The sequence below is a fragment of the Narcine bancroftii genome, chromosome 4 (assembly GCF_036971445.1).
Source record: "Narcine bancroftii isolate sNarBan1 chromosome 4, sNarBan1.hap1, whole genome shotgun sequence".
NCBI classification, from domain to species: domain Eukaryota; kingdom Metazoa; phylum Chordata; class Chondrichthyes; order Torpediniformes; family Narcinidae; genus Narcine; species Narcine bancroftii.
The window spans coordinates 285696319-285713910 of NC_091472.1; the positions used below are offsets into that span (position 1 = coordinate 285696319).

At 38.6% G+C, this 17592-nt stretch overlaps 1 protein-coding gene across 1 annotated transcript in view; it reads left to right on the top strand.

Moving 5' to 3' along the window:
* The window catches only part of LOC138762050 (extended synaptotagmin-3-like), a 125590-nt gene that overhangs the window by 62542 nt on the left and 45456 nt on the right, over positions 1-17592 (top strand). The window contains exons 5-7 of the mRNA XM_069935259.1: positions 2181-2250; positions 8588-8677; positions 16375-16430. Coding sequence (XP_069791360.1) covers positions 2181-2250; positions 8588-8677; positions 16375-16430 — 216 coding nt within the window. The remainder of the gene's footprint in view (positions 1-2180; positions 2251-8587; positions 8678-16374; positions 16431-17592) is intronic.

The following is a 17592-nucleotide window of genomic DNA, read 5'->3' on the forward strand; positions in this document are numbered from 1 at the left end:
AAGGTTTGAAAACCAGTTTTAATTGTACCTAATTGACTCGTTATGTGCACAATTGCACAACTCCAAAGGAAATGGGCCAATGACAATTTTTTTCAAGCAAAATATTTCAGTGACAATTGAGTCTAGAGCAGTGGTTCTCAGCCTTCCCTTCCCACTCACATACCACCTTGGTTGAGAACCGCTGATCTAAGACAATTTGAACAAGATGCATGAAGGTTGTAGAACTGTACTCCAAAAAAAGACACGGAGCAGCATCAATATGGGTTTTTATGATTTAGCATGTTTCAATTGGTTGAGTCATCCTTGATAAGTTTAGCTGTCTTCAGAAATTTGTTTCTATCTTCTTTGATCTCTTTGATTGCCTATAAGCCACAATCTTAACCAATGAGTCTATAAGTTTAATTTCTATTCAGGCTGTATTGCACCTCAGTACTTTTGTAATCATTCTTACTGCAATGCTACTTCTCACCTCCCACTGGAAAGAAGCTGATCTTAGGGACAAATGGGAAAGTGACTAGCCTAAATTGCCTCCTCCCCAGAACCAATTTTAGCCCAACACCCAGTCAATATTTGCTTGTGAGTATGTTCTGAAACTGAGCTTCCAGTCGTCATCAAATCATGTACTGAAATATGCAAAAGAGTGCAATGGGCTTTTTCATTTAACGACCACAAAACAAATAACCCTCTACTAACCTGCTCCCTGTTCTCTAATCAAACCTACCTGCAATGAAGGTCTGTGACAATATTCAATCAAATAGTCTGAATGTGCTAAGTATCCAAGAGACTGGTTAGTTCTTGGAAGGGAGATGGCCTAGGAACACTAGGTGCTGTAGATTTCTGTTAAGGACGCTGGACAAAATGTTGGCTCTGTCTGCCTTATGGTAGACAAAGTTAAAGAATTTCATGTACGTTGCATTCTGCATGTACTATTATATGACAATAATGGAACCTTTACCTTTAAATGTGGCCAGCTTCTCATACACAGCCTCATTAGGAATTAACTTTCAGTGGTGGCAGATGCCAGTGATTAGAGTTTTCCAAAGCTGAGGTTTATCTGATGAAAACACAATTTGAAGATCAAGACTCACCCAGTCAGGCAGCAGTGATTTTCGTGTATGCTTTTTAGACATGATGCAGTTACTAAGAAAAATACTGGACAAATGTTGGCCCCTTTTTAAAAAAAATAAAAAAAATCCAAATCCAAAATACATGAGCAACGTTCCCTGAAATGAGGCTCAATTCTGTTGAATCTATCAGGTAGGCTGTGCCAATCGCGTTCCTGTTACCAGATTCCTGAAATAGGCCATCCACTATAGGAGGAGATCATTACATGGAAAAATATAGCATCCCCACAGATATGAAGGAATCCTCGGCCCATGAACGCTTAAAACGGAGGGTGAAGATTAAAAACCTTGGTCCCATATTTTCAGGAGTGGAGTGAAGACCAATATAAATAGTGGAGGAAGTGAATCATTTACCAAATTACTCAACCACCCATCCCATTGAACATCATCGATCTCCATCTTTAGTGAGTGTAATCCAGATTGGTCTCATCAACCACCTCAGATCACAAAGAACTGCAGTGGATGTGAATAATCCAAGGGACTGCCAAAAAAAAAATCCCATTTGATTAAAACGTGCATGTAATTTGTTTTTCTTTCAATAATGAGCACCAAGTGTGCTTCCTTGCATAATTTAATTTCACTGCCTAGGTACTTGTTACCAACCAGAGAATAGAATAGAATCAAAACAACGTGTACTCCGTGCTTTCATTCTTCACACAAGAAAATGTAAACTAGTTATTTATTTTTGGAATACAAAATTCACTGCAGCGGTTGGAGGTAAATCAGAGTGAATACACTTTTTCTCTTGAGCCTCACCCAACCATTGTTTTCTCTGAACGTCTGCAGAGGTTACCATACACCGACCGCTACATGGTTTTTTAAAATCAATTGATGTTTGTAGAAATTGTAAATTTCTGATGAATTTTGCAGAGACGTGTGGTGAGAGCGAGCTGCAGTTGCCTTGAGTATAAACAGGCACTTTGTAAAACTCAGCAGTTATCTGTAAATTAGAATAATAATAAACAGCTGTTTACAATAGTTTGCTGCAATGTTGCTGCTGTGCTCTCAATGGTATTGACCGAGTGAATTTCATTTGAAATGTTGTTTCTGTTCCAGCTACATGGGTGATTGTGAAATTAATGTGGAGGTGAAGAAAATATGTAAAGCTGGTCTAAAGGGAATTCAGGTAGGTGGGGATTTTTTTTTATTTTTGGTTCCATCGATAAATTATTCCACAATTCCTGTATGTATATGAAATTTCCTCTCGCTGTTTCTCCCCTCTCTCTTTAATCCCTACATGGTTTTCTCAATCAATTCTACTTTTCAAATGATTGTAAAATGGGTGATCTTTGTGAAGATATCTCATTACCCAAAGTTTCAAACTTTGGGGAGATAAATTTCCTGTCCTTCAGAACTCTAGATTGCTGTGTGGAAATATGGGTATAGAGCTAAGTCTTATCACTCCTGTATACCACATAATATTCTACCCTCTATTCTCCTACTCACAAGAGCCCCGTTGCTTGTTCTCTCCTAATCCAGAGCTCTGATACTGATTGAATGGAGTTTGCATGTTCTCCCTGGATATTATGATTGCTTCCACATTCCAAAGAGCTAGTTGGTAGGTTAATAAGATGCTGTAAATTACCAACTAGATTGACCTTAGAGTATTGTGCACTAGAATCTGAGAGAGGGGCACCATGGTTGGTGTAGCGGTTAGCGCAGTGCCGTTACAGCGCCAGTAGTGGGGACCGGGTTTGAATCCTTCAGTCTGTAAGGAGTTTGTACCTTCTCCCCATGTCTGTGTGGGTTTTCCCTGGGGCTCCAGTTTCCTCCCACTGTTCAAAATTTACTGGGGGAGTAGGTTAACTGGGTATGAATTGGGCAGCATGGACTCATGGGCTGTATGTCTAAAAAAAAAATGTGGAGAGATGAAATGGAGTTAGAGAAGGATTTGTGTAAATGCATGTTTGATAATTGAGAATGCACTTTTCTATGCTGTGTGATTCTATGATATTAGTATTGAAGGTAGGATAGCATAGATTACACAAACTGATTCAAGAAATAAAGAATTTTTCTCTAAGGAGAGAGCAAGATAACCTCAACTCATTGAAGATGGATTATAAGAGATAATTTCACTAAAATGTGCAGAATTCTGATCTGGATAGTCTCAAGATAGAATGTTCACTTTTGTGCCTGAAATTACCATTCTTTCAACAGATAGTTGCAATTCCTTGGAATTCTCTCCCTCTTTGAGTATGTTCTAGTTTGAGAGTAATTCATTTTGCAAACTAAGGGGGGAATTTGGAGGATCAGAAAGAAAAATTTACTCTTCATTTATCAAAAATTCAAATGTTCATCTAAATGGCTTTTGCCCTTGTATTTCTGTGACTCTCCATGTTTGTGCAAGGAATTATTCATTTTTCTTGATGTTGTTTCAAAAGCTTAACTTAAACTGATTCAGTTTATCCTTAATTTGTCAACTACAGCAAAATGTATTTCTCTTTGATCCCCTTCATTCTAAAGCACTTTGAGATCTTTCAATGGCATAAATATAACTAAAAGCCTACAAGCCTTTCTTTACCCTTGAGTCAGATCAATCACCACTTTAAATATGCATGTAGAACATGCAAGTCTGCAGACACCGTGTTTGATGTAAAAACACAATGCTGGAGAAACTCATCAGGTCAAACTGTGTTTCTTCGTATAAGCAAAGATAAAGACACATAACCAACATTTCGGGCTTGATCCCTTCATCAAGGCACCTCTTGAAATGTAAGTTAGACCTCTGTCTTCTGCTTAATCCAACAAATCCAGAAGTAATTCCAGTTCTACTGACGCCTCTGTGCACCCCAGGGTCCTGGTTAATTTGTGTAGCAGGTTTAATTTTATTGATACCACAAACTAAAATACTCAGCAGATTTGATAAGAAATGTAGAAAGAAAATCATATTGAAGGTAATATTAAACTCTATAGTTGAACAGAAGTAGATTTAGGAAAAGAAAAGTTGATAAGTCAGGGAAATCTAATAGCAACTCACAATAATTTTGACCAAAGTCCAAAGATTCTATTCATAAGAAATTCACAGCTATTAAAATTAATGGTGACTACATGCGTTTATTAGTGATAGATACCTGAAGGGAAATGGGTAACTAATGCTGAAACAAGCCATGAAAGACCTCAACAATGAAGACGCTGTTTACATCCGGTACCGCACGATGGCAGTCTCTTCAATCTGAGATGCCTGCAAGCTCACACCAAGACACAAGAGCAACTTGTCCGTGAACTACTCTTTGCAGACGATGCCGCTTTAGTTGCCCATTCAGAGCCAGCTCTTCAGCGCTTGACGTCCTGTTTTGCGGAAACTGCCAAAATGTTTGGCCTGGAAGTCAGCCTGAAGAAAACTGAGGTCCTCCATCAGCCAGCTCCCCACCATGACTACCAGTCCCCCCACATCTCCATCGGGCACACAAAACTCAAAACGGTCAACCAGTTTACCTATCTCGGCTGCACCATTTCATCAGATGCAAGGATCGACAATGAGATGGACAACAGACTCGCCAAGACAAATAGCGCCTTTGGAAGACTACACAAAAGAGTCTGGAAAAACAACCAACTGAACACCTCACAAAGATAAGCGTATACAGAGCCGTTGTCATACCCACACTCCTGTTCAGCTCCGAATCATGGGTCCTCTACCGGGATCACCTACGGCTCCTAGAATGCTTCCACCAGCGTTGTCTCCGCTCCATCCTCAACATTCATTGGAGCGACTTCATCTCCAACATCAAAGTACTTGAGATGGCAGAGGCCGACAGCATCGAATCCACGCTGCTGAAGATCCAACTGCGCTGGGTAGGTAACGTCTCCAGAATGGAGGACCATCGCCTTCCCAAGATCATGTTATATGGCGAGCTCTCCACTGGCCACCGTGACAGAGGTGCACCAAAGAAGAGGTACAAGGACTGCCTAAAAAAATCTTTTGGTGCCTACCACATTGACCACTGCCAGTGGGCTGATATTGCCTCAAACCGTGCATCTTGGCGCCTCACAGTTCGGCGGGCAGCAACTTCCTTTGAAGAAGAACGCAGAGCCCACCTCAGGAAAAACCCAACACCCAACCCCAACCAACCAATTTTCCCTTGCAACCGCTGCAACCGTATCTGCCTGTCCTGCATCGGACTTTTCAGCCACAAACGAGCCTGCAGCTGACGTGGACATTTACCCCTCCATAAATCTTCGTCCGCGAAGCCAAGCCAAAGAGAAGACCTGAAGGGAAATGTGTAACTAGTAGATAGTGTTTAGCTTTTAATTGGAGCCAAAGATTACACTCAGACCTTTGGGCAAAACATCCATTGGATATCCTCTGAGTTGTGCCTCATTCATTTTTTTTCATTCAATCCCATCCATTCAAATCCACTGAGAAATTCTTGCACTCTTCCATCTCTCCTGATTCCACTCCTCACTTATGACCTCACCTTCTCCCCATTATCTGTGGGTTCACACCAAACCACCCACCATAAGTCTCAATATTTCTCGGGCCAGGGCATTAACAGGGTCCTCAGTTGTGACTTTCGTTCCTGTGCAGCCTCTGCTGTAGGCCTCTACTTTTCTGCTCTCTGGCTTTCCCTAACATGCATGCACTAGGACTCCCTCAAAACATCCTGTCCATATTGAGATTCCAAAGTTGATACTTAAAGCAAAAATCAAGAAGAAGTGATAGAAACCTGATTCAGAAAATGCTAGAAGCAGGTCCATAAGTTGGGTAACAAATGCAGAAAGGAAAATGGCGCAACAGTTAGCGCAATACCTTTACAGCACCAGTGATCGGAAATGGGGTTCGAATCCCGAGCTGTCTGTGAGGAGTTGATACATTCTCCCAGTGACTGCCTGGGTTTTCCCCAGGGCTATAGATGCCTCTGACTGTTCAAAACATACCAGGAGGTGTAGAATTGGGTGTAAACTGGGTGGCCCGGGCTCGTGGACCATAGGTGCTAGTTACATGCTGTATGTCTTTTAAAATAAACAAGATCATAGCTCTGAACATCTAGAGCAGGGGTGTCAAACTCAAATTCACAGAGGGCCAAAATTAAAACTTGGACTAAGTCAAGGGCCGAACTAAATATTTATTGAAAATTTTCAACAACATCTGCATGTTTTCTCTTCTTTCAACATATGTAATGTTAAACTTTAGGATATAACTTTAGGAGGATAATGTTACAGGTCAGGAGTAGGTAGCTCAAGTTCACCCTTTGCTTGACCTGAGGGAAACATATTTGGTCCCTGTGGAGATGTAGTCAGCATTCACAGGCTATGTCCATTTTGGCCTGCATCAGGACTCAGCATTTCCTGCTCACTCCTCAGGCTCTAGGCCTCTATTCACCCTCGACCCACCATCCCTCTACCTGACCAGTCCTTTACCCAACATCTACTCACCCCTCACTCCACTCGCTCTGCCTCTACCCACCCCATCCTATACACGCCCCTCTACTGCATCTCCCCTCAACCTGTTCCTGCCTCTACCCGTCTCTCACCCTCTAATCACCCCTCCACTACTCGCCCTGCCCCTCACCTTTTACCTCTTCCCTATCCACCCCTCCTTCTACTTATCCCTCCCTCTAACTGCCCCTCGCACCACCATAACTTCCCCTGCCCATTACTCCTCACCTACACCCTCTGCCCACCCCTGCTTACCCACCCACTCAGGCCCAGCGCGCTGCCGATCAGCCTTTGCGGACAGCCACCGTCTCTCTTCACGTGCAGGGCCGAACCAGCCGTCCCTGGGGTCCACGCGGGTGCAAGCGCTGAAGGCCGTGGTGACCGGGAGAAGTGCGCTCGCGCTGTGGAAGGGCCGTCAGGTGCCAGTCGCGCGGGGCTCGCGCTGCCCGGGGGCCGTGCGCAGCCTGCCATGCCCGTCGCGCCAACAGGAAATTACAGGCACTCGCCCATCCGCCACACCGCTCGACAGGTGGGAGAAGTGACTGGTTGTGCGGGGAGCCTTCCAACTGGCTTGCCGGCTGATGACATCGACAGAGTTCTCGTGTTACAATTTCTCGTGTTACAATGGGGAAGGATGTGCAATGAAGGGGGAAGATGGTGGGGGTGACATTACCAAAAAACAGCATCGGCTCTCACTGCAGGGCGGGCCACCTCTAATACATTTTTGAAATGATCTTGCGGATCTAGAGCCTCCAACTAGTGAATGTAAGTGTAGTGGTGCCCTGTTTGTTTAAAGAGCAACATAATCATCACCAAAAAATACAATTAGTAATTCCCCACTAAGAAGTGAAGTACCCAAAAAAGACAAAATCAACATAAAGCTAAGTAATGGTGTCGAAAGTTTCTCCAGCACATTTGTGCATTGGACTCCACGACAGCATCTGTAAACTCTTACTTTAACTACCCATCTTCCTGCTGGCAATATCTGTACAAATGCCCTTTCCCCAGTGACTCTATGAAATGAGTCTGTTGGCTCATCTCAAAGACTGTGTCTGTCACAATGGAAATGTCATCATGAGAGCTAAGGGAGTGGTAAAAAAAAGATTGCCCACTAAAATCTGCAAGACACTGCCAAAGCATTGACAGGAAAAACAATAATAAATTAATTGGCTATATAAAATCAACATTTTTTAAAAAAGTTTAAATAATTATCAGTAATTGGAATATTTAAATAAAAGCTTGGAGAAACTCAGTATTACTGAAAATATTTTGCCATCCAGTCTGTTGCAGCCATTGAAATCTCAGGAGAACTCACTGGACCAGATCAAAAATGGGATTAGTGTAAATGGTTGCTTGGGATGGTGAATATGGATACAGTGGCCCTTGTATCCACACCATACGACTCTATGATTGAGTCATAATTTACAAAATTAAAGTCAGATTTTGTGCGTGCTAATTGTGTTGTTTGCCCAAATCATATTGTTTGCCCAACTCCATGAGGAGTTGAGTGTTTTGGCATCATGGGGGAAGGAGAAGAAGCAAATAGCCATCAGCAAGTTGGGATGTATTCACACACATGCCTGGAAATTGCTAACAAGTGGAACTCTGCAAATCTGGGTGAATATTTCTACTTTGCCAGGCTCTGTGCCAAGGAAGAAATGGCAGCCAATGCATCTTCACAAGCACTGTCTGCTACTTGACTGCAATTTTTAAAAAATAATTTGTTGTGATTCATTTGTTTCACCAACGATGATGATTATTACAGATGCAATTTTTTAATTACTTTAGTATCATTACAGAATTATTTTGATAACAGAAGTTAGCAGCTTCTCTTCATTACAAACAACTTTATTATTACCTTAATGTCCAATTACTCCATTTGTTTAACCTTGAGAGATTTGAATGAGCAGAATAATGAAATTTGTATTCCATGTGGTGAAATTGATCTAATCTAGAGCTCAGCTCTTTGCCACTCTAACTGTTGGACTGCTTTGTTTAGCCTGCTTGCAAACTTCAGTGAGGTTACCTATTAGAAAATAAGGGTCTTTGAAGTGGGCACTTGCTAAAACACATGTTTGTGTTTGCAGCTACATGGTACTCTCCGAGTGATTTTGGAACCTCTCTGCAGTCAGATGCCGCTGGTTGAAGCTGTGACTCTGTTCTTCCTTCGCCGACCAGTATGAGACCTTTTCTATTCGGTTTTGCCTTTATTTTTAATGTTCTATTGCAAATTGATGTCCTTATTAAAATTATGTCATTCCTTTACAGCCAAATAATTACGAGTGATTAGTGGTGATTTCAGAAGTGATTATTACATATTGCATCTGAAAATTATTTCAGCTTATTCTGTTTTGCTGAAGGAAACCCATTGATTTTCCCCTAAAAATGTCTCATTTATTAAATGCATTAATATGATCTTTTATAAATTTATCTAGCCAAATGGATGTTCATAATAGCAGTTTTGAGTATTGTTCATTTACTATTTCTGAAGTTACACTTGGGGTTGTGCTCTTGTGGATGGGCTTTCTTTGAAGTCTCATCCAGTGCAGGTGCCATTATTTACATTTTGATCATCCATTGAACATCTCACATCAGCTATGGAAATATGAGTGCTGAAGAAGCAATAAAATATTCTGCCTTAATCTTGCCACATTCTCAGAAGTGTAGGGTCTTGCAATGTATGTCCTGCCCTTTATAATCGCATTTAAAGGTTTTGAAAAGATATTTGCCATGGCATGATATTTTGTGCTGCTTTCAGTTGAAATTAATGATCTATAATTATATTACAATATTACCTTCCCACTCCCTGGCTGTTGTGTGGTTAGCAGAGACCCACCTTTCTTCACAAGATAAAGTGGCTTGATCAGAAACTTGATGATCTGGTTTTCAGTCACCTTTCAACATCCCTTGAGTTGAATGGAACTATATTTTTTATTTGCTTCTGCAGTAAAGTGCACTTAATTTTTCTTTTCTGCACTATATAGTTGCTGCACGGTTGCAGTTTATTGAGGTAATAAAAAGTAATTCATTGGCCTAGATTTTTTTGCTTGCAATGAAATGAATGCTTTTGCCAAAAAAAAACCCAGATCTCTGGAAGAATTTGGTGAGTCAAGCAGCAACTCTGATATTTCAGCTCGAGATCCTGTGTCAGAACTGAGAGGGGAGAAGAAAGATTGTCCATGTGGTAGGAAGGGGGGGGGAGGGGAGAGGGGGTGGGGGTTTTCAACTGATAGTTGAAAATGGCTGTCGTATGCCACAAAATGGTCACCTGACCTAAGCTTGATTTTGCCACTGTAAAGGAGGCTGCTAAGTATAGTCCAGGCATCTGTTTTGTAGAGCACTTAGGAACTCTTCTGGTTGTCAACATGCAGTTCCAGGGAGAATTTGCTTTTTTTTGTCACAATTTATTCTCACCGTCCTTGCAATGTCCAATCTTTTACTGTCTAGAATGTGGATTAAAAGAGATAAATTTAGTAGCCCTTTATTGTCACATACCAACGTACAATGAGAAAGGGTGTCTGAAAGCAGTCCAGCAAGTCCACCCATATGTGGTACAACCATAACAGTACAGAGAGCAGGGTTACAGAGAGAGATCAGTTAGAAATGAACAAAGGCCGCATTATTTGACTTGTGTAAAATTTGTACAGGAGTCTATGACAGGAGAAAGGAACTGCTTTCCAATCTTGTGGTGTTCTCTCTCATGTGAATCTTCTTCCGGATGAGAGGAGGGTGAAAATGTGTGTTTGGGCCAGGATGATTTAAATATGTTGGCTGTTTTTTTCCAAGGCAGTGAACAGATTGCATGATCGCCTGAGCTGCATGGGGAAATGGGAGCCAGGCGAAATCTGTTCAATAACCGAAAAATCAAATGGAAGTGGGGAACGTTTGTCCTGATTCAGTTAAAATATCTTTCTCTTCACTTGTGTATTTGTTGTGGATGTCATGTGATGAGGTAGTGTCAGGAAGTAAAAAGCTGGCTCTCCTGACAATTTTTTTTAAACTGTAAAATTGGCAAAGAGACTGAAACCAAAGTATTGAAAACAGTTTAAGAGTAGGCAGGAAACATTTTCTTAATGTCACCTAAAAGGGGGACAAAAACATCGCTGGCCTATCAGGAGCGCACCAAGCCCTACCTCACAGATGGATCTGGGCGCTGTGGTACGAGCTCCTAGCCGACTGATGGTTGAAAATGGCTGTCGTGGACGGGGCGAAAGTATGCCACAAAATGGTCACCAGGCCTAAGCTTGATTTTGCCACTGTAAAGGAGGCTGCCAAGTGTAGTCCAGGCATCTGTTTTGTAGAGCACCTAGGAACTCTTAGGAATGTTCAAGAGGAGCAGCGCCATCACAGCTGCAGTTACGGAGAGATGTTGAAGAGGAAGAAGAAGCGCTGTAGCATGTGCATGAGCAGACAGGCATGTGCAGATCAAGAATATGAAGGAGTCCTTGGACAAGGTAGCCCTTTTGAAACGCTGCCTACAGAAGAAGAATATGTGGCTGAACTTCAGGCCAATGATGAAGAGAATCAAGAGGAGGAAGAAGAAATGTCTGCTACTAAAGGAATTAGCAAATTTAAAATGCAAGTAAAACACAGGTTAAGTACAGAAGCATTAATATTAATGAAAGAGCTGAAACAAGTGAGATTGAGCATTAAAAAAATCAGATGAAAAAGCTGAGAAATACTATGATTATATAATGCATACAATGCAAAAAAAGATTTGAAGATATGGAGGAAAGAGTTAAAAATGTTGGATTTGGAGTGGAAATGGTTCAAGATAGAATAGATAAAATGGAGAATTCAACTGCTGCTGTGAATAAACAATTGTGTGAAAAAGTGGTTCTGATAGAGAATTTCAGTAGAAGAAACAAAATCAAAACTATTGGTCTTAAAGAAGGTGAAAAAGGGGATAATAACCTTTTTACATTGTTGGATCTCTGAAGTTCTTGGACAAAATGATTTCAAGTTGTTATTAAAATAGAGTGGACGGGGCTTTAAGATCCCGACCATTGCCAGATCAAAAACCACGGTCTATATTGATAAAGTTTTTTTTTGGTATCAAGTTAGAGAGAAAGTATTAGAATTAGCAGCAAAGCAAGATATCAAGAGTGCAATGGAATATCATGGAAATAAGGTTGTTTTTTTTAATCCTGATATTACTGATTATTCACCAAGAAGGTGAGTGGGGATGATACAACAAGCAAGAGTTTGAAATTCACTTGGAATAATGGTGAACTTTCGGGTGTTGGGAGGGGGGTGGAGGTTGTTGAGGGATATTGACTGACTTCTATCGAATCATGTGTGTATTTGTGGCTTGGGCCATAACCCGTAAAATAGAGGGGGCTAATTTTGTGTATTATTCAAACAATTTTAATAGGAAATTTTTTGTTGTTATTTTTTTTATTTCTTTTCTATCTGGATGGATATGCCTTGGTATAAGAGTTTTTAAAAAGATACCAAGGTGTGCGGAGGAGAGATGTCTGCAATTGAATTTTTTTTTAAATCAATGAGTAAAGTATTGAATAATTGAAGTTTTAGCATTAACATAGAATGGAGAAAAGGAAGAGGATGTTGGCACATATCAAGAAAATTAAAATTCTGCAAGAAACTAATTTAATTGATGAAGAACATCAAAAGTTAAAAAGAGATTGGGTGGGATATATTGTGGTTTCTTCATTTAATTCAAAAGGGGAATAGCAACTTTAATAAATGAGTATCTTCAGGTTTAAAATACAAAATGTAATTACTGATCCTGCAGGAGTACATGTTATGGTATATTATCAATTTTTTTCAGAATACTGGACACTTATGAATATATATGCACCAAATGTAGATTATGAAAAACTTATACGAGAAACATCTTTAAATTTAGCAAATGCACATGAAAATATATTAATAGGTGGAGATTTCAATTTTTGTTTAGATCCAGTTTTAGCTGGATCAACAAGAGCAATAATAAGGACAAAAGCAGCCAAACCTACATGATTTTTAATGAATGATTTAAATGTAATAGATGCATGGAGAAGAATTCATCCAAGAGAAAGAGATAACTTTTTATTCAAATAGGCACAATTTTTACTCTAGAACCTATTTGTTTTTAATATCGCAACTTCAAAGTAGAATTCAACAAGCTGATTATAAGGCAAGAATTTTATCTGATCATTCTCCTTTGTTAAAAATAATAATATCCTATAGAGAAGAATCAGTTAACAAGTGCAGGTTCAATTCTTTGTTATTAAAAAGGGAAAGATTTCTGTGAATTTATTAGAAGACAGAATTTTTTTGAAACCATTTCTATCTCAGTTACAAATCAATTTATTTTATGGGACATAAAGAAAGCATATTTACAAGGTCATAAAATAAGTTATATTTTTAAAATTAAGAAGGATTATATGAAAGAAGTAGAACAATTGGAGACAGATAATGAATTTAGAAAAGGACCTACAGTGACAAGTAAATGAAGACAAATAAAGAAGGCTTATTAATAAAAAGCTTCATTTAATACTTTTAAAAACATATGCAATAGAAAAAACGCTAATAAGAACTAAACAGAAGTATTCTGAATTGGGTGAAAGTGCACATAAGGTTCTTGCATGGCACTTAAAAACAGAAAAAGTATCGAGAACTATTATTCCAACTAAAAATGATCTCAGCATAATTATTTATAAACCTCCAGAAATCGATTAAAATTTCAAACTTTTATATAAAATTATATCAATTAAGAATATTTAAATTATACTGATAATAAAATAGATAATTTTTTGTCACAAATAAATTTGGAAGAGCAGAGAGAATTGGCTGCCCCTTTCACTTCAATGGAGGTTAGGGAAGCACTGAGCTCATTACAAAGTAATAAATCTCCAGGAGAGGATGGTTTCCTGTCTGAATTTTAAAAAGAGTTTAAGGATTTATTTTAATTCCTTCCATTTGTAGAGGTATTAGGACAGGCGGCTGAAATGTGTACCTTACCGAATATTTTAATATGACAATAATAACTGTAATACCAACAAAATATGGAGATCCTTTAAAACCACCATAATACAGACCAATTTCATTATTGAATGCAGATTATAAAATAGTAGCAAAGATATTAGTGAATAGGTTGGCAAATTATTTACCAAAATTAGTAAATATGGACCTGATTGGTTTTGTTTATATATTTTAAAAATGTGGCTAGATTATTGAGTTTAATACACTTGGCACAAAAGAGAGGAGAGCTAAGTGTAGCAATGGCTTTAGTTGCGGTAAAAATGTTTGACAGAGTAGAATGGTATTTTTTTAATTTAAAGTACTTGAAATGTTGTGGTTGGAACCAATATTTTCAAATTGGATTAAAGCTTTATATAATGGACCAAAGGCTAAAGTTGTGACAAAAGTCTACGCCTTTTCATTTAACTAGATCTAGCAGACAAGGGTGCCCATTATCTCCAGCTTTATTTATTTTAGCAGAACTGATTCTGATGTCAAAGGTTTTAATGGTATTAGAGAGGAATATAAGATGAATTTATTTGCAGATAATGTAATAATTTATTTGACAGAATGGGAAGGCTCATTGCATAAATTATATTTAAGGCTAAAAGAATATGGAACATTATTTGTTTATAAAGTAAATTGGGATTAAAGTAAGATTATGCCTCTTATTAGAGGTGACTATACTCAATGTAAATGAGACATCCATTTTAAATGGCCGACAAATGGAATAAAATATTTAGGGATGCGAGTAGATAATAATTTAAATAATATATTTAAATTGAACTATACTTAAGAAAATTGATGGAAGATTTTTTTTTAATGAATGGAGAATTACCCGTTAGAGTTTTTAGACTACATTACATGAGCAGTCTTAAAAAGGAAAGTGCAGGAATTTTTAGTCAATTCCTGCATCACAATTTATCCTGCAGGACCCCTACTACTTTTCGGGGGAAACCTGCAGTCTAAATTGCACCACAAAACTCACCTCATGAATTCAATGTCCTGCTGATGACTCAGGCTACATTGCTCCATCTAAAAGCACAGGCACTAACATGCAGAGGAACTTGAGACATGCAGTGCAAATGACCACAAGGTTGAGTAATTATGTTAATTTATGTGAAATTTTTTGAGATTTTTCTAACATTGTTGTCTTTTAAAAAAAAAACACACAAATAACACTATTGGGAAGAGTTAATTGTATAAAAATGAATGTATTCCCAAATGTGCAATATCTTTTTCAAACATTGCCTATATCTCTTCCACAGAATTTTTTGAGGAATTAAATAAATATGTAAGAAAATTTCTTTGGAAAGGCAAGATATCAAGAGTTTTGTCGAGAGAAAAATTAACATGGAAATATAAATTAGGAGGTCTACAACTTCCAAATTAAAAAAATTATTTTGACCCTAAACAAATGAAATTTCTTTTAGCAGAGGGAGTGAAATCAGCATGGATAAGATAGGAGAGAGGATGCCAGAAGATTTTCTATATAAATAGGAACCGAGATTAATATCTGGAGACAGGAATACACTGCTGTTGAAGCATCTGATTAATATATGGAATAAATCAAATAATGAAATGGGAATGAGGAACTCTGTGCTCATTAAAATGCCTTTGACTCAAAATAGACTTATCCCATTTACAATGACTAATCAACTTTTTAATATTTGGTTCTCTAAAGGAATTAGAAATATAGCAGATTGTTATAAAGGAGGAAATTTAATGTCATTTGATCAATTAAAAAATAAATACAGAATACAAAATAATACAATATTTTGTTATTATCATAAAAGCATATTTATGAGATAAACTAGGTCCAACAACATTATTACCTGAAAGGAATGAAATAGAAACCTTCATTTGCAACAGATCTATTAAGAAATTTATTTCTGCCATGTACATATTATTGCAAAAGGGAACTCAAAAGCAGGAAATTCATAGATCTAGAGAGATGGGAAACAGATTTAAGTGTAAGTACTGGGGAGAACAATTGGTTGGAATTATGATAAATACAATAAATGTTGGATATAGATTGGTTCAGTATAATTTTTTACATCAAATGTATCTTACTCCACGATAATTAAATAGATTGAAATCTGATCTATCAGATAAATGTTTTAGGTGCAGTCAAAAGAGAAGCACCTTTTTGCATTCTACATGGTCATGTTCAAAATTGAGGCCATTTTGGACAGAATTAGGAACCTTTCCAGAACAAGTCATGAGTTAAATTTCCACAAGATCCAGTGATCTTTGAAATATTACCCAATAATAAGACCAAAATTGAAATTTAATTTTTATCAAAAAGAATTTGTGAAAATTGCACTAGCAGTTGCAAGAAAATATATAGCAGTGATATGGAAATTGGATACGCATTGAGGACTAGAAAGATGGCATGCAGAAATACATAGTTGTATATCTCTTGAGATTATATACAATTGAAGGAATAAATATACTTTTTTTGAAAATTTGGTGCCCATACTTAATTTATGGAATCTTGTTCACTCCTTGGGATAAGTAAATGAATAATATTGCAAGGCAAAGCTGTCTGAATGGAGGTGATATTTTGGTTATCAGGTTTTTTTTCTTTCCTCCTTTGATTTTTTTTTTCTATCATTTTTTTCTTTTTTATTTGGGGGAGGGGTTTGGTTGGAGTTTAGGGGGGTACGTAACAACATGTTACATTTATAATTGATTTGATCTATATGAATATTGTCCTTTGTATCTGGATATTAATATATGTATGGAAACAAATAAAATATTCCAATAAAAGTGTATTTGTGGTAAAGATTCACTTTTTCCAAATGTGCCCAATGTTATTTTAAAATTTCAAGGTGAATAAACAATGTTAAAATATAATTTGATATAACACTTGGTGGAATTTAAAATATTTTCTGTTTTATACCAGGTGCTAGAAATCAACTGGACAGGATTAACAAATTTATTGGATATTCCTGGACTCAAGTAAGTATAATTGCACATCTTAGTTTGAGAGAGAGAAGTAATTTGGATATTGGCTTTAGAGTGAAGTGAAAGAACGATGTATCATTGGGTAATTCTACATATAGATCCATGTACACTTCCCACATTTTAAAAACAAAACTTGCCATACACAGCAAAATCATATCATTTAACATTTACACAGTGGAGAGGGAGGAGGGCAGAGAAAGCACCTGACATGATACAAAAAGAGTGCATATTCCACCTGAGGAATGATCACAATTATGTGAAAATTGAATTTTCCACTTTGAGTTACTTTCTCCTTCCATCCTCCCATTCTCCCCTCCCTCCTTCTTAATCCCTCCTTCCTTCCTCCAGTCCCTCCTCTATCCTTCCTCCCATCCCCCACTCTCCTCCTTCCCCCCCCCCCCCCACCTTCCTTCCCCACTCCCCCCTCCCCTGGTGCACAAATATCTCAAATATTTCAATATGAGCTGCTGTGCTCTGGTGATTACAGAAACATGGCTCCAGAGCTCCATTCCAGTCTTAGCAATCCATCTGGATGTCCTTATCTCCTTCAGGGCAGACAGGGATGTTGCCTCTTCTGGCAAGAGTCAAGGAAGGGGACCATGCATTTACATCAATGAGAACTGGTGTACTAATGTCTCTGTTGTGAAGATCTTCTGCTCAGCAGAGATGGAGTGCCTCCTGGTGAAATGCAGACCCTTCGACCTGGCCAGGGAATTCTTGGGCACTTAATAATTAGCCTTTGGCTAATGAGGGTGAAGCCATGAAGGAGTTATATGGTGCCATCTGCGAAGCCCAGATGTCCCAACATGATTGTTGCGGTTTCAATCATGTCGTCCTGAAAATGATCTTACCACTGTTTCAACAGCATGTCAACTGCCATCAGAGGAGAGATCAGGTGTTCACTTGCCTTCACCTTGGTTACTCGGATCACATATCTGTCCTGCTAACCTTGGCGTACAGACCGCTGGTGAAGCAAACTAGAGCAGTTTGCAGAAAGATCAGGATGCAGCTGGGGTGGGGGGGAGCCACAGCAGTGCTTCAAGACTGCCTTGAGACCATGGATTGGAGCTGTTTCAGGGGCAGCCACCTACAACAGTCACGTAAACATAGAGGAGTACACGAGCTCAGTGACTGGCTACATCAGCAACGATGTCAC